The sequence below is a fragment of the Temnothorax americanus genome, unplaced genomic scaffold (assembly GCF_048541705.1).
Source record: "Temnothorax americanus isolate GAGA-0224 unplaced genomic scaffold, ASM4854170v1 Scaffold14, whole genome shotgun sequence".
NCBI classification, from domain to species: domain Eukaryota; kingdom Metazoa; phylum Arthropoda; class Insecta; order Hymenoptera; family Formicidae; genus Temnothorax; species Temnothorax americanus.
In genome coordinates, this window is record NW_027509275.1 from 4,017,062 (window position 1) to 4,037,129 (window position 20,068).

At 39.6% G+C, this 20,068-nt stretch overlaps 1 protein-coding gene across 2 annotated transcripts in view; it reads right to left on the reverse strand.

Annotated features, from left to right (window-relative positions):
* Dtn (transmembrane protein 132C dtn) overlaps window positions 1-20,068 on the reverse strand; it is a 99,538-nt gene that overhangs the window by 12,580 nt on the left and 66,890 nt on the right. For both annotated transcript variants that reach the window (XM_077400730.1, XM_077400729.1), the window contains exons 2-4: window positions 17,846-18,998; window positions 8,960-9,103; window positions 4,642-4,915 (exon numbers count right to left, since the gene is read on the reverse strand). In XM_077400730.1, the coding sequence (XP_077256856.1) occupies window positions 4,642-4,915; window positions 8,960-9,103; window positions 17,846-18,998 (1,571 nt within the window). The remainder of the gene's footprint in view (window positions 1-4,641; window positions 4,916-8,959; window positions 9,104-17,845; window positions 18,999-20,068) is intronic.

Here is a 20,068-nt window from a genome sequence, read left to right on the forward strand (position 1 = left end):
AACTGTTATCTATATTCTGCTTCGAACTTTATTCTCCTACCGTCATGACAAGACAAAAGGTGCGGTAAGCGATATTAAAAAATATGAACCGCCGGAAACATAAAATTCATAGAATATAAATTAAACAGAAATATGCAAAACAGAATAGAAAAATATTAAATTTATCTTTCTCCCCCAAAAAAACATATATTATATATATATATATATATATATATATATATATATATATATATATATATATAAACATCTTAAAATAAAATGAATAAATGCAAAAAAAATACCAATTCTATTAGGAAAAAACTCAATTTTTACGGTAAACACTCAATATATTTTATACAATTCGAAACTGATCATTATAATCATTTTTTAATATTATTCTATAAAATTAGGAAAAAATAGAATAATATTATATCTCATTTTAATTTTGTTTGATTTTACTTCTCGCAGAAAAAGCAGAAGTTGTTGACCTTTCACAAAAGGCAGAACTTCAAAGCTTGTCTCAACCATAACGAAGAGTCTTCTCGCTGTAAGCCGATGAAACTATCTTTTCTAATAGCACATACTATATATTTTTTCTAAAATAAAAAAAGTTATTATCGTAATAAATTAATTTCCGCGTTTGCGAAATAACCGATTAATTTTAATCTAACGACTTAACATCGTAAAATCGCAAAAAGTTTAAAAGCAACTCATAACGGATTTTCGTAGGCTGTAGTTATTTTACAACTGGCGAGAGGACTTGTTCTTGCTGCTTGCCACGATGTTGCTCGTACACGTGGGAGATTAATTCCCACGTTTACACGTTCACATGGACGCGTCGTCCGCGTCGGTGTACTTTACACTAGTTGAGCGTCGTCAATGGGGGAGCTCCGCAAAAGGGTTGGTTGGACAGGGTCGGTTGGTCGGTCGGTCGGCCAGACTAGTAAGCTATTTCCAAGTTCGCTTCCGTCCATACAGACTGGCGGCCTTTGGAAGGAACATCAAACGGCTCGGATATTGCAGCGAGGGAATTTAAATCCCTGACGCCACGTTGGGGTGTATATGTGTCCCAGCCAACTCCTATATCGCTCGCGTGGACGAGCGTCATGCTCTCTTGCAATGATAAAAGCAGCGGGCGGGGTTTACATTTCGAACGCGAACTGCAACTCCTTCCCTTTTTTTCGTCAAATATTTTCTCATCCGTATCAAGACTCGCGAAAATATTTACGAGACCACCACTACGCGGACTACGCGCCCGTATTTGTATTTTGTATTTCATCGTGCAGAATGCGTCGTTCGCGAAAGAGACGCGAGAAATCCTTTAAGAGGAATCACCGGTTACATACATCGATCTTTTGATTCAGTTTCCATCGCGTGATGTATATACATATAGAACGTTAATAGAGAGTACAAAAAGTCTAAGATCGTACTATTTGCGACGATTTTCAATTCTTAGATGCATAACAATTTATTATTTTTGATATCTTCGAACAACATAATTCTTCTTTTATACGTATAATTTAAAAAAATCATAATCCTTTGCAACAACGCTTAATTAAAATTTACTCAAGACATTTTTCTATTATTTGAATTTTTCAAACTTTCATTTGGAAACATCCGAGGATTAAAGTCAATCTGCTTTTATGAAAATTTGTAATTGAATGGCACTTTCTTTCCTAACCCTCTCTATTAATCATTCGCGACAATACCGGGCTAATAATAGCCTGAGACGCGATTAACGGCGCGTAATTAATTAAGAGTTTCAGAAATCAGGCTGGAAACTTTTTTATTTATCGTACAAATTTCTAGTTTACTTTCTATTCTCCGCGAAAAATGTCAATTTTTCAATTGCGAGATTTTGCAATTTGAGATTCTATTGAATTATCCTTCAGCAAATCTTCTATAAGAAATTTAAAAAAAGCGACAAATATTTCGATCAAATTAAATTGATCAGATTTGGACAATTTAGAACCGTAATTTTTTATATAATTCACAAGTTCTTACCTCTATTTTGAAGAGAAGGAGACACTATGATATATTTCTATAAGACTTGTGTGTTGTACGTAATTAATATATTCTTTACGAAAGAATGCATGTCGTTTCTATTTTCAGCTACACATTTGCTCCGTTTTGTTCTTTTTAATAGTTTAACAGATTGACTCGTTGCGAGTAAGTTTCAACAGTGTATAGTATATGCAGCAATGTACAAAGCTTGATGTATGAATTGAGCACGCTGTTCAACTTCCAGCTTCCAGGATCGTAAAATTATATTTTCATAGATGAATAAAGCACGCAGTTGCTTAGTTACTTTCCAGATATGTTCGAGATTAGTGAGATTATTTTGCGAGTTTATTAAAAGAACATGAAAAACATTTTCAACGTAGGATGATGTTTCATCGACGGCGAATGGTAGGAGGTTGACGGAGGAGAAACAAGAGAGGTGCAAGGATTTTACGTTACTGGGCGTAAAATATGCACAATACACGGGTTATTACGTTGATAAATTTCATCAGAGAGAACAAGCGCGCGTGTCGGAGGTCGCTAATTGATAAATTAGATAATTAATTCGTTTACATATCCTTTTGAAGGCGCCGCGTGCCCGCTCGCTCGCTCGCTCGCTCGCGGGAAGTTGTCGGAAACTCTGTCTGCGCTTCTTGATTATCCTTACTCTAATTGCAGCTCCTTCCACGCGCGAGACTCGAGTGAAGTTTTTAATTAAAAGAGACCTCGTGCGAGACCTCTTTTCTCGACGCCCTCGACCTTTGCCCTGCTTTATTCGCCAATATTGCGATTCTAGATTTTAAGATCGACTTCACCGACGACTTTGTCAAATTCGATATGACGCATAGATATAACACAAATTAATAACCTATAATATCATCTACCCCAAGGAGAGAGAATTATTAAATATTAATTACCCTTCACAGTTAATTTGAAGATGAGGTTTTAGCAAAAATATCAATAAAAATCAGTCGTCGCAGTTTGTAAAGTTTAAAAATTTTATGTCTTTAAAAATAATATTAAAAAATTTGACCGTTTTACACACGATTTTGATTCTTCAGCAATTATTGTTCGAAGCGGGATAAAATATTTTTCTTAGTTAATTAATCATCTAAGATTCTATCGGGTGAATGTGCCTGGTCATCGACGTAATTTCATACGCAGAGTTGTGTACTATGCACCTGCTGTGTCGTGTTACTGGAAATTGCGAGCATGTCATAGTTAGTGTGGACCCGTCAGATCTAATATACATACCAAGAGGCTTGTGTCCCAATTGCGTGGACTTGTTGTTGTGGCTTAAAAAGTGATTTATCAAAACCGCATTTGACTATCAGACATAACTACAGGCACTTTTATCACCGATTTCAATATTTTTAAATAAAATTCGATGAGACTTTGCTAGAAAATAAGTTACGGTCTAATTAAGAAAATAGTCGCTAGTATATTTTTCTTACAAAAAATAAGGAAATTAATGTTTCGCTCTACGTACATTTCACTTTGTGTAAAGGAACGCGGAAATGCGTCGATACCGCTCGAACGTGTGGCAATCGAAAATTTCATTACGATCCGTTGTTACGGCAGATGCGTCGCTGCCGTTATCAAAATGGGTGTATACGTAGCTCTGGCGATCGACTCTGCGGTATCGATGGAATTTTGCCACGGACTAAAAATATCGCCGTTATGGTGAAAGCGCGGGCGCGGAAAAGCCGAAGAGAAAAGCATCAGAGTGCTCGCCGTGGGAGCCAAAGAGTGAAAAGCATTATCCTTTGTCGGTCCTCTTCCTCTCTTTTTCTCTTTCTCTCTTCACGGAGCTTTTCCTTTTTCTCATCGCCTCTCTTTCCTTTTTCTCTCTTGTCTCGGTGCTCGCGAGGATCGTAGATTGGCCGACCGAGTGGAAACAGATTCTCGCGCGGCGGGGTGATCGATATACGTGACCGTATTGATCGCTCTCGTCGTTCGAGTTAGCTCTTTTCCGAGAAATTTTCACCGACAAAGTATGCAGTACGAAGTGCAAGAGACAAAGATCGTCGCGATGAAAATAATTATAACTGAAGAAAGAACGTCGAAATCTCAAAAATCCTTCAACTACTTTTCCTACGACATCGTTTTAAAAAGTTCTTGATCTTATCACTGCAGTCATAGAATTATGACTTTTTGCAGTATTATAGTCTCTAGTATTATATATATTTTTGTAAGTAAACTTCAAATTAGTATTCTATTTAACTGTGTAAGAATGTAATTTTGTAATCCATTTGAACTTCTGGAATTCAGTTTGCAAAAAGGCTTCCTTGTTCAGTAGCACGAAAAAGATTACTAGTCTTGATATTTCTGCTAAGAAAAAATTGACTCGAAACTGATCAAAGAATCGTTAAAAAATAATGTGTAAAAAGTAAGATATCTTGCAGATATATACGTATATACGTAAGTTACGTAATAATGTTCCACGTACGAGGGCGATACTAATTGTAAGAATTTTTAGTGCCTGGTTATTTCGTCTAAACTTTTGACCGATGTCGAAGATAAAAATAGAGAACGAAGATAAAATTCTTGGTGATGCAAAATATTCACATCGGCGCTTCACATTTTATTCTAATTTTTTCGCTCGCGCGTATAAACTTGGAATTAACATTTATATCGCTATATAGAAGAATCGCGTATTACCTTGGAGATCGGAAGCACTGCCTGTATATCGTCCTTCTGTATCTCCAGCCGTGCCTGCAGTTTCCGTCTCTCAACATGATGATGATGATGATGTTGCAGCTGGCGTTGCTGCATTCGCTGTTGCAACTGATCAGCGCCCGTCAACTGCGAGCTGTTTTCCTCCTCGCCCTCGAGCGCATAACGCACACTCCATACGATCCTACCGCCGTCCCAGTTTCCGCTTATGCCCTCCTCGCTAGCCTCCAGCAGCATCGTCATTATTTCTTCCGCGGATCTAAGAAAAGAAAACAACAATAATCTTTGAAATGCGACATCCACGCAAAAAATTAAAAAAGACTACTTTCCAAAAAGTAAAACAAAGTTTCTTTGTACAAAAATTTCTGATAAAAATTAGATAATTACGTTAGAAAAAATAACAATGGAATAGGAATTCATAAGTTCACAATAAGACGCTAATGACGATTCTCTGAAAGCTCAAAGTCGTGAATACTCCACGGAATTTGTGTATCACACCTAATGAAGGAGATTCGAATGAATGTTCGCTCATGTTCGCTCGTGTGAGTATACCTTCGACAATTAATGTCATTCTTTTCCAAATGGGTTCGCGAGAACGAATGCAGAAATTAAAAGAAACGAAAACTCGCCTGTTAGTCGGCTATTAAATCGCAAACACAGAAAATTGTACGTCATTACAAGAATTTAACGATCCTCTCGCGCGAGCTTTGTATTTTCCTCGATGTACGCTTTAAAAGCGCTCCTCCAAAACGTCTTTACTTGTTCTCAGCTACACGCGACCCCTCGTCTCATTCATATTTTACGACGAGCAATGGACGACGTCGGATTATTAAAATTACCGTAAAATGAGCAGTTTTCATGAGAATTATGAATTAAAGCGCAATTAAATATTCATAACCATGTAAATGTAATTAGACACACCAATTTATCGAATTTAATTAAACGTAACATTATTTAGTACCAATAAAATATTTTTTTGACGTTAAATAAATACATATGTATGATCTCTTGGGCGTAAAATTATATGTATGTATCAAAATTGTGAAAAAAATATTATATTCTATTAAAATGTGAAGGTGTGTTTTCATTCCACACAAAATTAGATGCTAACAATAAATACAATACCAACTGATCTTGAAAATTGACTTAAATTTTTTAGACTAAATAAAAAATTTTTATTAATAGTTTTTTTTAATTACTAAGAATATTAACACGATACATTTCATCATTAGTTTTTTTTTAGTTCAAGTTGAAAAACAATTTTCGCTCCTTCAACTTTTGGCTAAAATTAACTCGTAAGAAATTGTCGCGCATTGTTCACAGTAGATTTGAAATACGGTGTATGTAATTTGTGTTCTAGAATGATAGGAAGTAGTGCATTTAAATCATTATCGAAGGATATCACGATAAGCAACATGAAATTACAAGAGTCAACTTGAAAGTGTAAATTGCCATCGAGTTTCAAAGATGACGATAAGTTCGGTAAAGAGTTAATAATATCCATCGAGAGTTGAGTTTCTTCGACGCCCCCATCCATAATTTACGGTTTTTTCTTCTTCTTTTTGTTGAACACTCTCTTAGTAAGCGTCTCGTTCGCAGCGTCAGTCGCTCATTACGCCTTCTCGAGATTCTTATCTTATCGAGATGAAGGCAGCGACGTTATTTCAAAGTAATTATTCTGCAGCCTCGAGCCACTTGCCTAGCTATGAGGAGCCGGTATCACACGAGGTATCGGGTCTGATCTCGATGCGAGAACCGTCGCGTTCGCTATACCAGCGCGCGCCGCGTGGAATCTCGATAAGCGGAACCGCCGGCGAAGTCGAGTTCCCTTCACCCTCCACCCCTTTATCGCGGCCGTTGATCCACGTTGCGTGCGTGCCGGGTGGCGTTAACTCTTCGCTCGTGTTCGCGCGATCGATGATCCGCGGCTGAAGCGGGTGCAAATCGTCGATCTAGCGAAAGCGCGCGCGAAGCTCCCGGAGTTCGAAGTCGAATCGAAGTGGAATCAAAGCGGACCATCGACGCCGACGGGTTAACGGCGATAACGAGAATCTTGACATGCTTGCGGATTTCCCCGTCTCCCCTTCCGCCTTTATTCCACTGTTCCTCCGCCGATTTCAGCACGCATCGCATCGCTGCGTCAGCATTGGCGCGTTTCGCTCGATGACTTTTTTCTTTATCAGTGCTTCGCAACTGCGGTATATAAGGCGATCATTCGACTGCCATCGCGAGTATAAACTGTCCTTCTGACTCTTCTGAGTTACATGATCGATTATGCGTCGCAACGCGCTAGTTTTTTTAGCGGGTTTGCTCGTGGGGCTTGCAGCCACGCACGTCGTCCAGGCATACCCTGTGCGGGAGGATGTGCAGGATCAGGACGACGCGTTAACCACGTTAACGACTTTAGTGACAACGACACCGATCGTCAACGTCGATGTCGTTGTTGACGCAAACGAAAAGAAGCCCGACAGTTCAAGTTCATCTAGCGAGGAAAAGAATGCTGATAAACGTACGAGAAGAGACTTGTACCTCGGCGACAAATGGAGGTCCTTGGAGGACGAGGATCAGGAAGAAGAAATAAAGGAACTTGAGCGCGTGAGGCGTGCAAGCAAACGGAAGGTTGAGAAAGACGACGATGACAGCAGCAGTAGCAGCAGTAGTAGCAGTAGCAGCAGCAGCAGTTCTTCCAGTAGCGATGATGATGATGATGATGATGATGATGACAATGACGATGATGACAACGACAATTGTTGTAAGAAGAGCAAGAAACGTGTAAAAGCGAAGAAAGATAACGACGAAAATTGTGATGATGATGATGACGACGACGACGATGATGAGAAGTGTGACTGCGATGACAATGATAATGATCGCAAAAAAAGTAAAAAACGGCGCGTGAAATCAAAGAAGAATAATGAAGAAAATTGTGATGATGATGACGACGACGATGAGGAGGACAAGAGAAAACGAAAAACAAGACACGTTAAAGAGGATACTTCGCAAAGTATATCATCGTCCGAAGAAAGGAAGAATAAACAGAAAGAACGATTTATTCGAGCGGCTCAAGATATATCGGAGAGCAACTCGTCCGAAGAGAAGAACAATCCGAAAGATCGATTTATCAGAAGGGTCAAGGTTAACACGAAAAGCGGATCGTCATCCGAAGAGAAGAACAAGCCGAAGAACTCGCGATTTATTCGAGCGGCTGAGAATACTTCCGGAAGCGACTCGTCCGAGGAGAAGAACAAACCGAAGAATCGATTTATCAGAATGGTCGAAGATACTTTAGACGGGAGTAAATCATCGTCCGAAGAGAAAGACAAACTGAGGAATCGATTTGTCAGAACGCTCGTTGATACTTCGAAAGAGAGTAAATCGTCCTTCGCGGAAAGGAATAAATCGAAGAATCGTCTTGTTCGGTCAACCGAAGATTCCACGAGCGAATTGTCATCTGAAAAAAGGAGTGAAGCCCCTTTCTTTATTCGCGCTTACAAAGTTGAAGATGTCAGTCAACCGCAGCGTATCATAGAGCGAACCGACAAACCGCACAATCGAGTGATTCGGTCCAAGAATGACAAGAAAAAGAAGAAAAAGAAGACTACAAAGACGAAGCGCCATTGCACGCCTAAGGCGACTACCGTAGAAGCAGATACCTTGGATCAAACGACGTTATCAACGGACTATCTTCCAGTGTGACAAGCATTAATTTCGATATTATATTTCTTTTACGTTAAAAATACAACACACGAGAAGATTCCATAAGTAATATAATTTAGAATATTGTTACTTGTGTGGTTAGCTAAACTCTTTAAATCACAATAAATATACTCAAATAAACAAATTTGTCTGTTCTTCATTAATCGTCCGAAACTGTTGTGAAAAAAATGGACATAGTCTTGTATATAATAAAAAAAAACTTTAAACTTTATAATTAAAAAAATTAATATTAATAATTTAAATGGTTAAATGTTAGTTTCTGTTAAAATAAAATACTCTGATATAAAAGATGTAAAGTAAAAATAGAAAAGTCAAGTTTTGAAAGCATTATTGAAAGAAAAAATTAACAGATCTTTACTTTTGCTCGTTCGCCTGAAAATTTTTGTCTTATTCGCTTTGCAACAAGACTCAATTCCCTCGTATTCTCGGTTTAACGAACGGAAACGAGGGATTTAAGTTGCTCATTACATTAACCGCCCTCATGTTCACAATTCCAGTAAGAGTCTTTCTAAACTCGCCGACGTATGCCAGCTTAACAAGGGCAGATTGCGCGACAGAGCTATTCTGAAAGAGTACATGATGTACTTACGTGCTCGGTGCACGCGACGGGTTCTCCTTACGTCGCGCTGTAAACGTAGCTGCTGTATTCTTTACGTTGACATCGCTATCGACGATCCAGTCAGGGCTGCTGGAGGAAGCATCCAGGATCTTCACGCCGGCCTTCACACGCGCTCTGAAACACACCGTAAACGTACCATTCAAGTAATAAAAGAATGAAACAAAACACCGATGATATTGATAATGAATAGGAAAAATCTGTGATGTAATTAATCCTTTACTCTTTGCAGAGAGGTAAATATACTCTTTGTCTGTTAATTTGAGAAAAAAATAGTTTCAAACGATCTCGTTATTTAATAATTCTGTATGTGTAACCGGCTTGTTGTATAACACAAATGCGTATCGATGCAATAACACACACACCGCGATTTAGATTTCTATATATAAAAATATTATATTATATTCTCGAATTTCACACGATTCAAATCGCGCTTGGAAGATAATTAAGATAATTTTTCACGAGTTCGTATTGCACTCAAAACATGAAAACATATTAGCATCAAATACCGCAATATCGAGTAACCTGTATTTTAATACCCTTCCGATACCTTACTCTTAAAAAGAAATATTTAATTGAATTTCACCAGAAATGTAAATGTTTCATTCGTCTTATGATTATCATGTTGTAATCCAATAATTTCAAGCGATACGCCAATCTTCCAGCAAGAGATGATCAATTTTCAAAACAAAACTGATAACTTTCAGGAATTTTTATTAACAACCAACGTTCTCAAAATTGATGTAAAAAATGTGTTAAAGATGATTAATTATTAAGTACTGTCAAGAGAAAAGATAAGAAGGATAACAAAATATATGTTCAAAGAGGAATGTGTGTGTGAGTGAGAGTGTATTATCATATAAATATATATAAAATACAAGTCACGTGCAACGTTTCAAAAATGTTTCTTTTCAACGATGACTTATACAAGTACTCCGGTATTTTTATTACTCATATCACGTCGTATCGATCGACCCGCGTGCGTTTCTTTCATCCATCGTATTATTAGCTACGTCCCTCTGTCATTAAAAATGAATGAACGTACAGTTCTTTACCGACGAGACCCATTGCCCTCATGTTGCTCTAACAATACGTCAAGTGTACTTACACTATGTAGTCGACGAGTTTCCCCCTAGACTTTAAGAGTCACAAAACAACTACAGGTCGCATTTCATTGAACGCGAGTCAATAACTGATATTTAAATAGTTTCGTGACAAGTTGCATGTCTAAAAAGCACGTGTTTATATATATATATTATATATTCTTTAGTTTCTTTAATAAAATAATATTATACACATTTTTCAGTATTAATGTGACATATATACGAAAAAAAGATAAATAAGATGTGAATATAAAATCAACTTTTCCACTCTGTAATTGCATTCAATTATCTTCCCACGATCCTGCCAGTCATCCTCGGTAAGATGTCGGACATAGATATCGGATTTTCGTTCGATCGGATCCTCTGATGCAACGAGGACTCTTCACATATGGTACCGTGCTTCGAGCATCGGTTCTTGGTTGTCATCGCAATAATACCACGCTACTTCTCGTCGAGGCAATGTCGCGTGCACTCCGTTCCCGGCGGAGCCGCATCCGCGGCAATCCTGAGAGCCGGATTGAAATTTAAGCGGCACCGTATCGTCGCGTCGCCGTCGCCGCGAAACGCAGCTGCAAGAAAGCTGCAAGAGCGTCAATAATGCAGCAAACTTCGCATGCACTTCGCACTTTATCGTATATGCGTATGTGACACTTCTCGTTCATCCGGCAATCTTTCTTGCCGTTGCTTCTTATCGAGTGACATCCCGGTTTAGGAGCATTCTCGAAGCTTCCGGAAAATGCCAAAGAAAAAAACAATATAAGAGATCAAAAATAAATAATAATAACGCTAGAAACATAGCATGAGTAACGAAGTATTTGCAAAGAAATTTACTTTGATTAATTCCAAATGAACTTAAACAAAATTAATGATCTATTCTGAAAATAAAAAGAGTAATGTTTAATACAAAATATCAAGAAATTAAATGCTCTTTTAATTTCATCGATTTTCTAAAAAAGACAAAGTTAGTTTTCTATAAAAACTTAAGAAAAAAATAAATAAATAATAAAAAATCATATTCCTATGTTTTTTTGATAATTTCAAGTATATCTTATTTCAACAAAATTTATTTTGAAATTTATTGTTAGTCAGAGGTCAGCATTTTTACTAAAAACAAGAAAAAAAGAATTATCGTTAAATTGGTCAAAGAATTCGTCGAAAGAATTACGATAAAAAGCACATATGGCGAGTCTGAAACATCTATATAATCTAAAACGGTAACAGAGATCTTCACGCACGTTTCTTTCGATTTCGAGATATTCGCGTAGATTTCTGAAAAATTTCCAGAGAATCACGGACGATTACGTGGTAACATGCACATCTAAATGGAAAATTCGCGACATTCGCGTTTATCTTTGTCCTCGTAGCATCGCGAGAGAGTACGAGGCCATCTTTTCCGTGACTACGCGGGAGACGTTTTCCTCATCATTGCCAAGTCGACTCGCTCGTGCGAGGGAGGAAGCTGCGTTCCTTCGAACTAACTCACGTTCTAGTTATGTGACCGGGTCACAGGGTCGGTATCATGTACGCGGTATACAAGGCGAGAGAGGAGAGGAATGCGGCTAAAGAAATGCGTCTGTCTGTCGCCGCAACGCATAGATATTCGCCATGATGCGACGTAACATTACGGTACACTATGCGGTCGACGCAGCAAATCAGATATTGTTGTTGTCGCGATACGGTGAAGCTGGAGAACAATTCGAGAGATTATATACGTAGCTGTAAAACAATTAATATATTCATGTGTGTGTGTGTGTGTGTGTGTGTGTGTGTGTGTGTGTGATTTCGCTTTCCTTTTCAGACCTTTTTTTCTTAATATTTTTATTTCAATAATATGATCACCGTTTCCATTTGTCATTTAAAGATTTATGAAAACCATATTTTTCTACCTATGTCATCTTTAATATTTTTCATTCATTTTATTGTATTCTTTTTTTATGTAACTCACAATCAGTATTTTCGATAAAATCGGAACCTTTGATTATGTGCGAATGTGGATTGTATAATAATAACTATTTCATAGGATGTAAAAACTGATTAAAATAAAACTATATATTACCTGAAGTTAAAATTATTTAAAAAACTACAGAAATGAAAGAAAAGATATTCATACTGTCAAATGCCATATGTTACAAGTTGTATAATTTATTTGAAACGTGCACTCTACCATTACGGCAATGTATCTTCTTAAGTTTCTATTTGCGTCTCCGACTAGGGTCTTCAATCTCGTGGAGGTCGTTCTTAATTCAAGCTGAAACGGGAATTTTCGAGTGCGCGAATGCAATGTCGCCCGGCCGTAAGCGGATCCCGCTGTGGAAAAGTGCACCGAGTGGCTAATACGAAACTTCGGTCCAAGCTAGACCGGATATTGCCTCTTCAAGTTCCTTCGGCGTATTTGCCGAAGCCGAGTGAGCGGCCGGCTAATACGTATTTAAAGACGCTGCCACCAGTGCCTCCCATAATAACTCAATTTACCTTTTCCCCCGAGAAAGACGCGGACCGATGCCTTTTATCGCGCCTTTACCATCGCCAGAGCGTATTACCTTCCCTTATGCGCATTGCCATAACGTTGGTGGATCAACGAGGAAAAATTCAAAACGCGGAAACGATTACAAGAAACACGATATTTTCCTGAAATCCCGGTATGAAATATTTCTAAGGCGAAATGTCGCTCTAAGAAGTCAGCTGATTTCTTGCAGCAAATATCGAGTGAGAGATACCACGATATCGCGCCAGCCGACAGCAGTTATGGTTAAAAATTCTCAGGCAACGGATGCTCGTCCCTCGACTAATAACAAAGGAACATTCTATATTCCATTATTAGCGTAATGATATGCATCTATGTTTTATGTTGATATATTTTATAGTACATATGACCTCTTTTGAAGTTTTAGATTAATTGGTTGCAAACTGCCAAGTTTAAGATTTTTGCAGATGCCTCGCTTCAAAATTCCACTGGCGTCAAACATTATAGCATATGGCTTGCACTGCGGCGCATATACTGTGCCGCATATTGCGGACCACACCGCGGGCTTTACACACACACACACACACACACACACGTGTTAACTTTGTCTCCACAATCATACTAACGATGCGCGGATGTTCCTCCGAAAAGAACCCCAGTTGTTCTCCACCTCGAGTGTCATAATTTAAACGTACAAAAACAAGCGTAATTACTATCTCCGCATGGTACAATTCGCCTTCTCACTTCCAGCATTTAATTTACATATCTCCGGTCTTAACCGTTTCGACGGATCCAAAACCTTAATTAAATTAAGCTGAGAGTAAATTAAGCTTCAGACAACAGCAGAAAAAAGCGTGTGGTGCGCGTAACAAAAACGTAAGGGAGAAAACGTCAATTTATTCCTTCTTGCATGCGCAACACCGTAAAGACAAGCTGCATAAAAATTTACCAAAGTAGCTATATAACAGAAAATCTCTCCAGATATAACTCTTACATATTTTTTATATTATTTGTTCTTCGTAAACATTGTACTGTCTATATAATAATAAAGCTTTTCAAGTTTTGATAGTTTACTTATATTTTGAACTTTAATCAAACTTATATTTATTTGATAAGAAAAGAATTAGAGATATGATGAAAGAAACGATAAATCTTCTACGGCAAAACCAGAATTGAGGTAAAACAAAGCAAGTTCTCTATCAGATTTATTTTTCTTGCTATCGCCCTGACAAATGACAACAGAATAGTAACTACAGGTTAAATGAGAATTAGCGGAACGACGACACAAAAGAGGTGGATATTGGGTCATCGTTAAACGACGCCCAGGACTCGCCGGTCGGGCGAGTTAGGAGCGAGCCAATTACAAGTTCAAATCAAGTTATTTCCGTAAGCCTATCTTGCATTTACATACAAATCGCCGATGTGCGAAGCGACGACCGGAGAACGCTATCGGGAACGATCACGAATGCATGCCATGCGCACACGCTTTCACGCTGACGAATGACCGAATGTTGCTGTAAAATTACCGTTTATTTAATGAGTCTCTCTCTCTCTCTCTCTCTCTCTCTCTCTCTCTCTCTCTCTCTCTCTCTCTCCTCTCTCTCTCTCTCTCTCTCTCTCTCGTCTCTCTCTCTCTCTCTCTCTCTCTCTCTCTCTCTCTCTCTCTCTCCATCGTTCGTGTTTTGGCCGATCGATCGACATTGGCAGGAATACAGTCGTGTATAGGGATACGTGTAGGGAGATATAGAGAGTTAGTGAAGATCAACATCCATATGTACTACGAAAAACAGTTTGAATATCCATCAAAATAGATTTAGCGTAACTCTAATCATGAGTCGCTATCACGTACAGTTTTCCAGTCCGTGTGCAAAATAATCGTAAGTATAGACATGAGGAAAAGTTAAGAACATTTTCATTAATATCAAACAAACTATACGTTTTCCTCGATTCACGCTTCAGCATTTACAATTGAAAGTGTGAGATAACTAAGGACTCTGCATAGGTAGCTGTTGCACTGTTGAACGATGCAATATCGCAGGGGCACAGAGGCGAAGACCTATGGTTGGACTAGTGCGGCTTAAGAGGCGGCCGCGTAGGAAATCTACGGTTTAACGTGGCGCTGTAAGAGCTTTAGATTAAGGTTGCGAGACATAAAAAGCGGGATAAAGCCCCCCCTCGACGCGGACAAAGGCTACGATTAGCTCTTAGCGAGCTCTTTAACGCGTGAAGAAATTTTCGCCCAACTCGTCGTATTTCCCGAGAGCTTCTCCCACGGGATAGTTTCGCGTTTAAAATATTTAAGAAATTTGGACGAACGTTTTTTCTCATATTTTCGTATCTGGAATTACATTTTTTAAATAAATAAAAAACAAATAAAGATAAGAAGAAAGAAAGGGAGGAGATATATCGTATTTACAATGTTCGATCTTTTAAATGTTACATAGTGACATGCATGAAAATATAATTGGGAGTTATTCTAACGCGTAATCTAATGTCGCGTATGAATTATTCATTTTCGAGATCGGTCAACTGTTCGCGAAATTTTGCAACAATAGTGATAGGATACTATTCTATAACTAATAATACATGTTCGTTAAACATCACGATATTATTAATTTGATAATAGTTGCCTATCGTTATTATTGACGAGACAAAATTCAGACCAACTGACAAAAGTTAGAAAAATAATCGTCAACGCAAAACGTTTGTAAAAGATTTGCATAAAAAGATATTCTAAAATAATGTACGTAATAGAAGGATATCGTAAGCCAAATTTTCTATGTTTACGAGATTATTAGCATTGCATAACGTGATTAAATAAAGAATAATAATTTATCTGCGTAAATAACTCAACTTTTGTAAAAATATAACTATCTCATTAATTCTGTAAAATTGGCGACCGTCAAGGCTATGAGGCTACGCAGATTCTGCGTATATAAACAAACGCATTTCTGTTTTAAAATCTCTTTAGTATGCAGAAACTGCGAAGATGATCTCGATAACCTGCGACCTCCGTAATGAGTCCAACTATCGATACCGCTTGTGTTGCGCATTATCGTCCATACTATGACATTTCGAAAACAAGTAACAAAATTCACGTAAATCATATTTTAGAGAATGTTATAACTAATAAAACTTTGATTCGTTGATTATTCTCAAAGAATGGAATAGATAAAGTTTTTAACACATACGTTTAATTATCAATTTAATCCCTTAAGAATTTATATTCTAAATAAACTGCGTAATACTGGATCTCCTCATTTCGTGATAATACGAAAGGGAACTAATCGTATATTATACAAATGCTTTCCGGCTATGTCGTATGCAGAAGCTTTCAATTTGTATTCGTTTGCGATATTTTAATAAGCTTCCCGGTAATAAGAGGATTAAAGAAAGTTCATTAGTACCCCACTTTTCGCGGTACTGCTAAAAAAATCTAAATTACATTCCTGTATAATTAATAAATAAACTCGCACGGTCCCGAATATCATATTCAAAGAGGGGCGCAATTCGTATACGACCAAGCAGAAAAGGGCAATAAATAAAAAGTGCGATATCACATCTTTTCGCATGAGAAATTGCTGCAGGGCGCTGCGCCTCACCCTGTGTAAAAATAGCGTAGAGAAATTAGCCCGTCATAAAATTTTTATTAAGAAAAAATTGCTTCAATCAGCGATTATGGAATCGATATTCTACGATGTAGTGATACAGTGCGTTAAAATAATCAAAGGTTTTTTAAGTCGACCGATTTTTCGTAATGATATTAATGCAATAATATCACGGCGGAAATAGCGTTTTAAATATAATGTTATGCCTATTGCGTCACAATTAAAGTATAAAAAGACTTTTTTCGTAGTAGCGCTGTAAGTAATGGTATAGAGTTTTCGCTCACTATTTAATTTAATTGCTCGTTAATCCATTAATTATTTAAGGACACACTATGTATATGCGACGTTATGACGTCGACACTGGAACGCCCAAGTCTTTAGCATAATAGCACACGTAAATGCATATACAATAGCCTTTTAAGCGGTTCATAAATTTTGGAAGGGCTTCGTATAAACTTCCGCCAAATTATCTTGGATATACTTTCACGCATTGTGCCATAATTCGAGTTATGTCTAAAATATTACCGAGCATTAAAATTTATAAATTTTAAATAAAAAAGTATTTCCATCTCGAAAAATAATAAAGAATTTCATGTGAATTGATTGTATGTCGTAACGCGTGAATTATAATTCTTTTCAAGATATCCGAATCATCTGAATCATGAGAAATGCTAATCTGTTTTCGCGATATTTGCGGTACTCTGTGCATAATGGCGGTGGTTCGATTAATTATGTAAGCCTTACCACGTACAGCTTTATGAAACTGATGCGTGCTTTTTATTACAATGGATATGGATCTTGCGCGACTCATAGTCCGTTATAGTTCACTCGTGTCGTTATATATCACGGAACTTCTATGCTATGCTATACTATGCGACTTATAGTGTTGGTTCAAGTGTTTCGCGATTATCCGACGGAAAAAGTTCCATCCCCACGACACCGGTTCGCATTCCCAACAGCGTGTTACAGAGCCAACGATGCGTTTCTCACGCGGATTGGCTGCCGTTGGTCCGTGCTCGAGTGTACGCCGCGCGTTAGTCGCAGTCGCGGAACTTCCGAGTGCTTACTAACAACAGACGAGCTTGTAACTTCGCTCGCCAGCTTACTTGACAATTCATCCAATTAGAGAATTCCAACCCCTCCCAACGGAACGTTTCCGACCCATTTTCCGGCCGCGCGAGAGTGGTCCCCTCGAGCTGGGATTTAAAAGCACTTTCCACGAGACACGCGCGGCTAAAAAAGAGTAGATGCAAAGTGAATCTCAATGCGGAAATTGCGACTCTCGCTGTTTGTCCGAAAGTGGTTAAACGAGATATCATAAGCGTGTTTGTACTTGCCGATGCCGGCGTGAATCACCGTTTATTTGTGGATTTCCAAAGCGTGTTTGTCCAGCATCATCAATCTCATAATTAATATATTAGTGAAACTGTACCTTCGATCAATGTTTTTTTAAATGTAACTATATGTACACGTATAAAAAACGGGAGCCAACAAAAGATGCCGCAGTTTGACGACCCGCCATTTTAATTTATTTTTCCTTCTTATACTTCTCATCTTTAATTTGTCTTCAATTTATAAGTTATCACAAATAATCATCTTGACAAGTACCGCTCTTTCTATAAATAGTTAAAGTTTACTCGTCGTCGTATCTCAAAAATTCTAAAAAACTCGCTAAGTTGCTTACCTTAAATAAACCGCGACGATCAACGGCGGTCGCTCCTGCCGCGGGTCTGTCACTTTAACGGGATGTAGGAAGGCCGGGATGTGCAACCTGGACCTCGGATAGAGCGGTCCGTGTGGCACCAGCAACGTTAGCGAGTCATCCGCTCTGAGTTCCTTGTAATCCGCTTTGTTTGGCGCGAGCGGCACTTGACCCAAAGGAGTGACTGGCTGTATTTGCACTCTGGGTCTGCAGAATCCTGACCCACCGGTAGCGTCGACCGAACCGCCACCGCCACCGCCACCGTTCCCGCCACTACCAAGTCCTCCCTCCTCCGTACGCGGTTCCAACACGGAGTAAGCAACCTGGATCAATCGCGGCAGACTTTTGACGACCTTGACACGGCCGGAAGCATCGGGCGGCGGTAACGGTGCCCACCAATCGGCCGGTATGGTGATCTGCGCGAGACATACGCCGTTCTCGCCGTCAGGACTGCAGGCGGCCGTAAGCGCGGAAGATGACGAAGATGAGGAGGAGGAGGAGGAGGAGGAGGAGGAGGAGGAGGAAGAGTAACCGTGTCCATTGCTGCTCCTGCTCGCGGCATTACCCCGCGATGGACTGGCCAGGCTGGCGTGCAGCACGACACAGACTCGCTGATGCCGCGTCATCAGCAACTGACGTCTACCACCGGCCTCGCTGCCGGCGTGGAAGAGCACCCTGAGCACGGGCGAGTCGCGCGGCACGCTGTTGGCCACCAGATGAGCTGACATGTCCAGATGGCGAGCGCCGAGTTCCTGGGCGTCCAGGATCGTCGCCGCCGTGAGATTGCGTCGCGTTTCTGGTCCCGGCAATGCGTCCAACGGATCGGGGACTATGTAACGCGCCGGTACAGTCTGTTTGGTGCTAAAAGGACCGTATGTGGCCCGCACCGATACCGGCTCGCTCGTCTGGAAGACGGTGAACTTGTCGATTGAGAGAACAGAGCCAGGCGGCGGCGACGGTACCGTATTCCCCGCATTATTATTGTTATTGTTGTTACTATTCGATGCACTCGTAGATAGCGCCGGGACGGCGCTATCCGACGTGCCGCGGGCCGGATAATATTGCCGCGGTATGTGCCTCAAGAAGAATCCACCGTCCTTATTCTCGAAGTGAACCTCCACTGATGCCGCCACGTCTGAAAAGATAAAAAGAAACGACACGGTTAAACGCGAGTCTCGAGAGAGCACGCTCGTTTTAGAATTACCTGGTCTACAATCAGTTGTTGACATATTAACACCTCGCCGCGATACTGACAATCCAAATGTTTAACTTTACCTGACATAGAACACGATTTTCTTCAGGCATTGTAAAATATAATAAATGTAATTTTTTATATTTTATAGATATGTAAATGATGATCTTTGTGTATTTATAATAATAAATACACGTTATGTATTGATGTGTAAAGCATATTTATACTTTGTAGTATAACATCCATAATTCAAAGTTATCTAGATTATATAGTCACCTAATTTTTATATTTCTCAAATATCTTTAAGAGTGTCTAAATAATCTTTGGGCATTCGCCATCCTTTACTTATTTCATACTCTTTCACTGCTCTCTCGCCATTTTTCAAATTCCATAGATATTCCATATATATTCCATATATTGCTCTTAAATATTGCCGTCGTCTCACGTTAAGCCTTGGCCTTCACGACGGCAACGGCAACGGCGACGACGACGGCGTGCGATTTCCCCGACAATAAATCACGGCGTTCAACGCGAAGTCGACCATTTTTCCTATCGCGTCGATGGTACACGACGCGACGCGACGAAGAATATGGAGTCGCCGGGTTTTGGCCATTGGAGAGCTGGCGCGCGCTCATACGCGCACCCAAAAGTTGGCGCAGGTGAGCGGAGAAGTTGTAAATCGGTGGTAGGAGGGTGCTGGCCTGGCGGCGCGAGGGACGGCGCGGCTGCGCTCCATTCGGACATAAATTTCCGAGCAAATCCCGGAGTAAGCGCCAGCTGCCCGCACGGCCTCGCGTAAAATGGAGGAAAGCCTCGGAAAAGCGAGAAGAGGAAGCGAGGAGAGAAGCGAGCCGCTCCCTCCCCCACTTCCGATTCGACCCTCGTCGCTTATCTCCCGTCTCACAGCGCCCTATGGACCAACCCTCTCGTTTCTTCCGTGCTAGCGTTAGCTTCTATTTCAGCTTCTGTTTTTTTTTCTTTTTCAGATCCGATAACAGGCGATTACGTTAAAA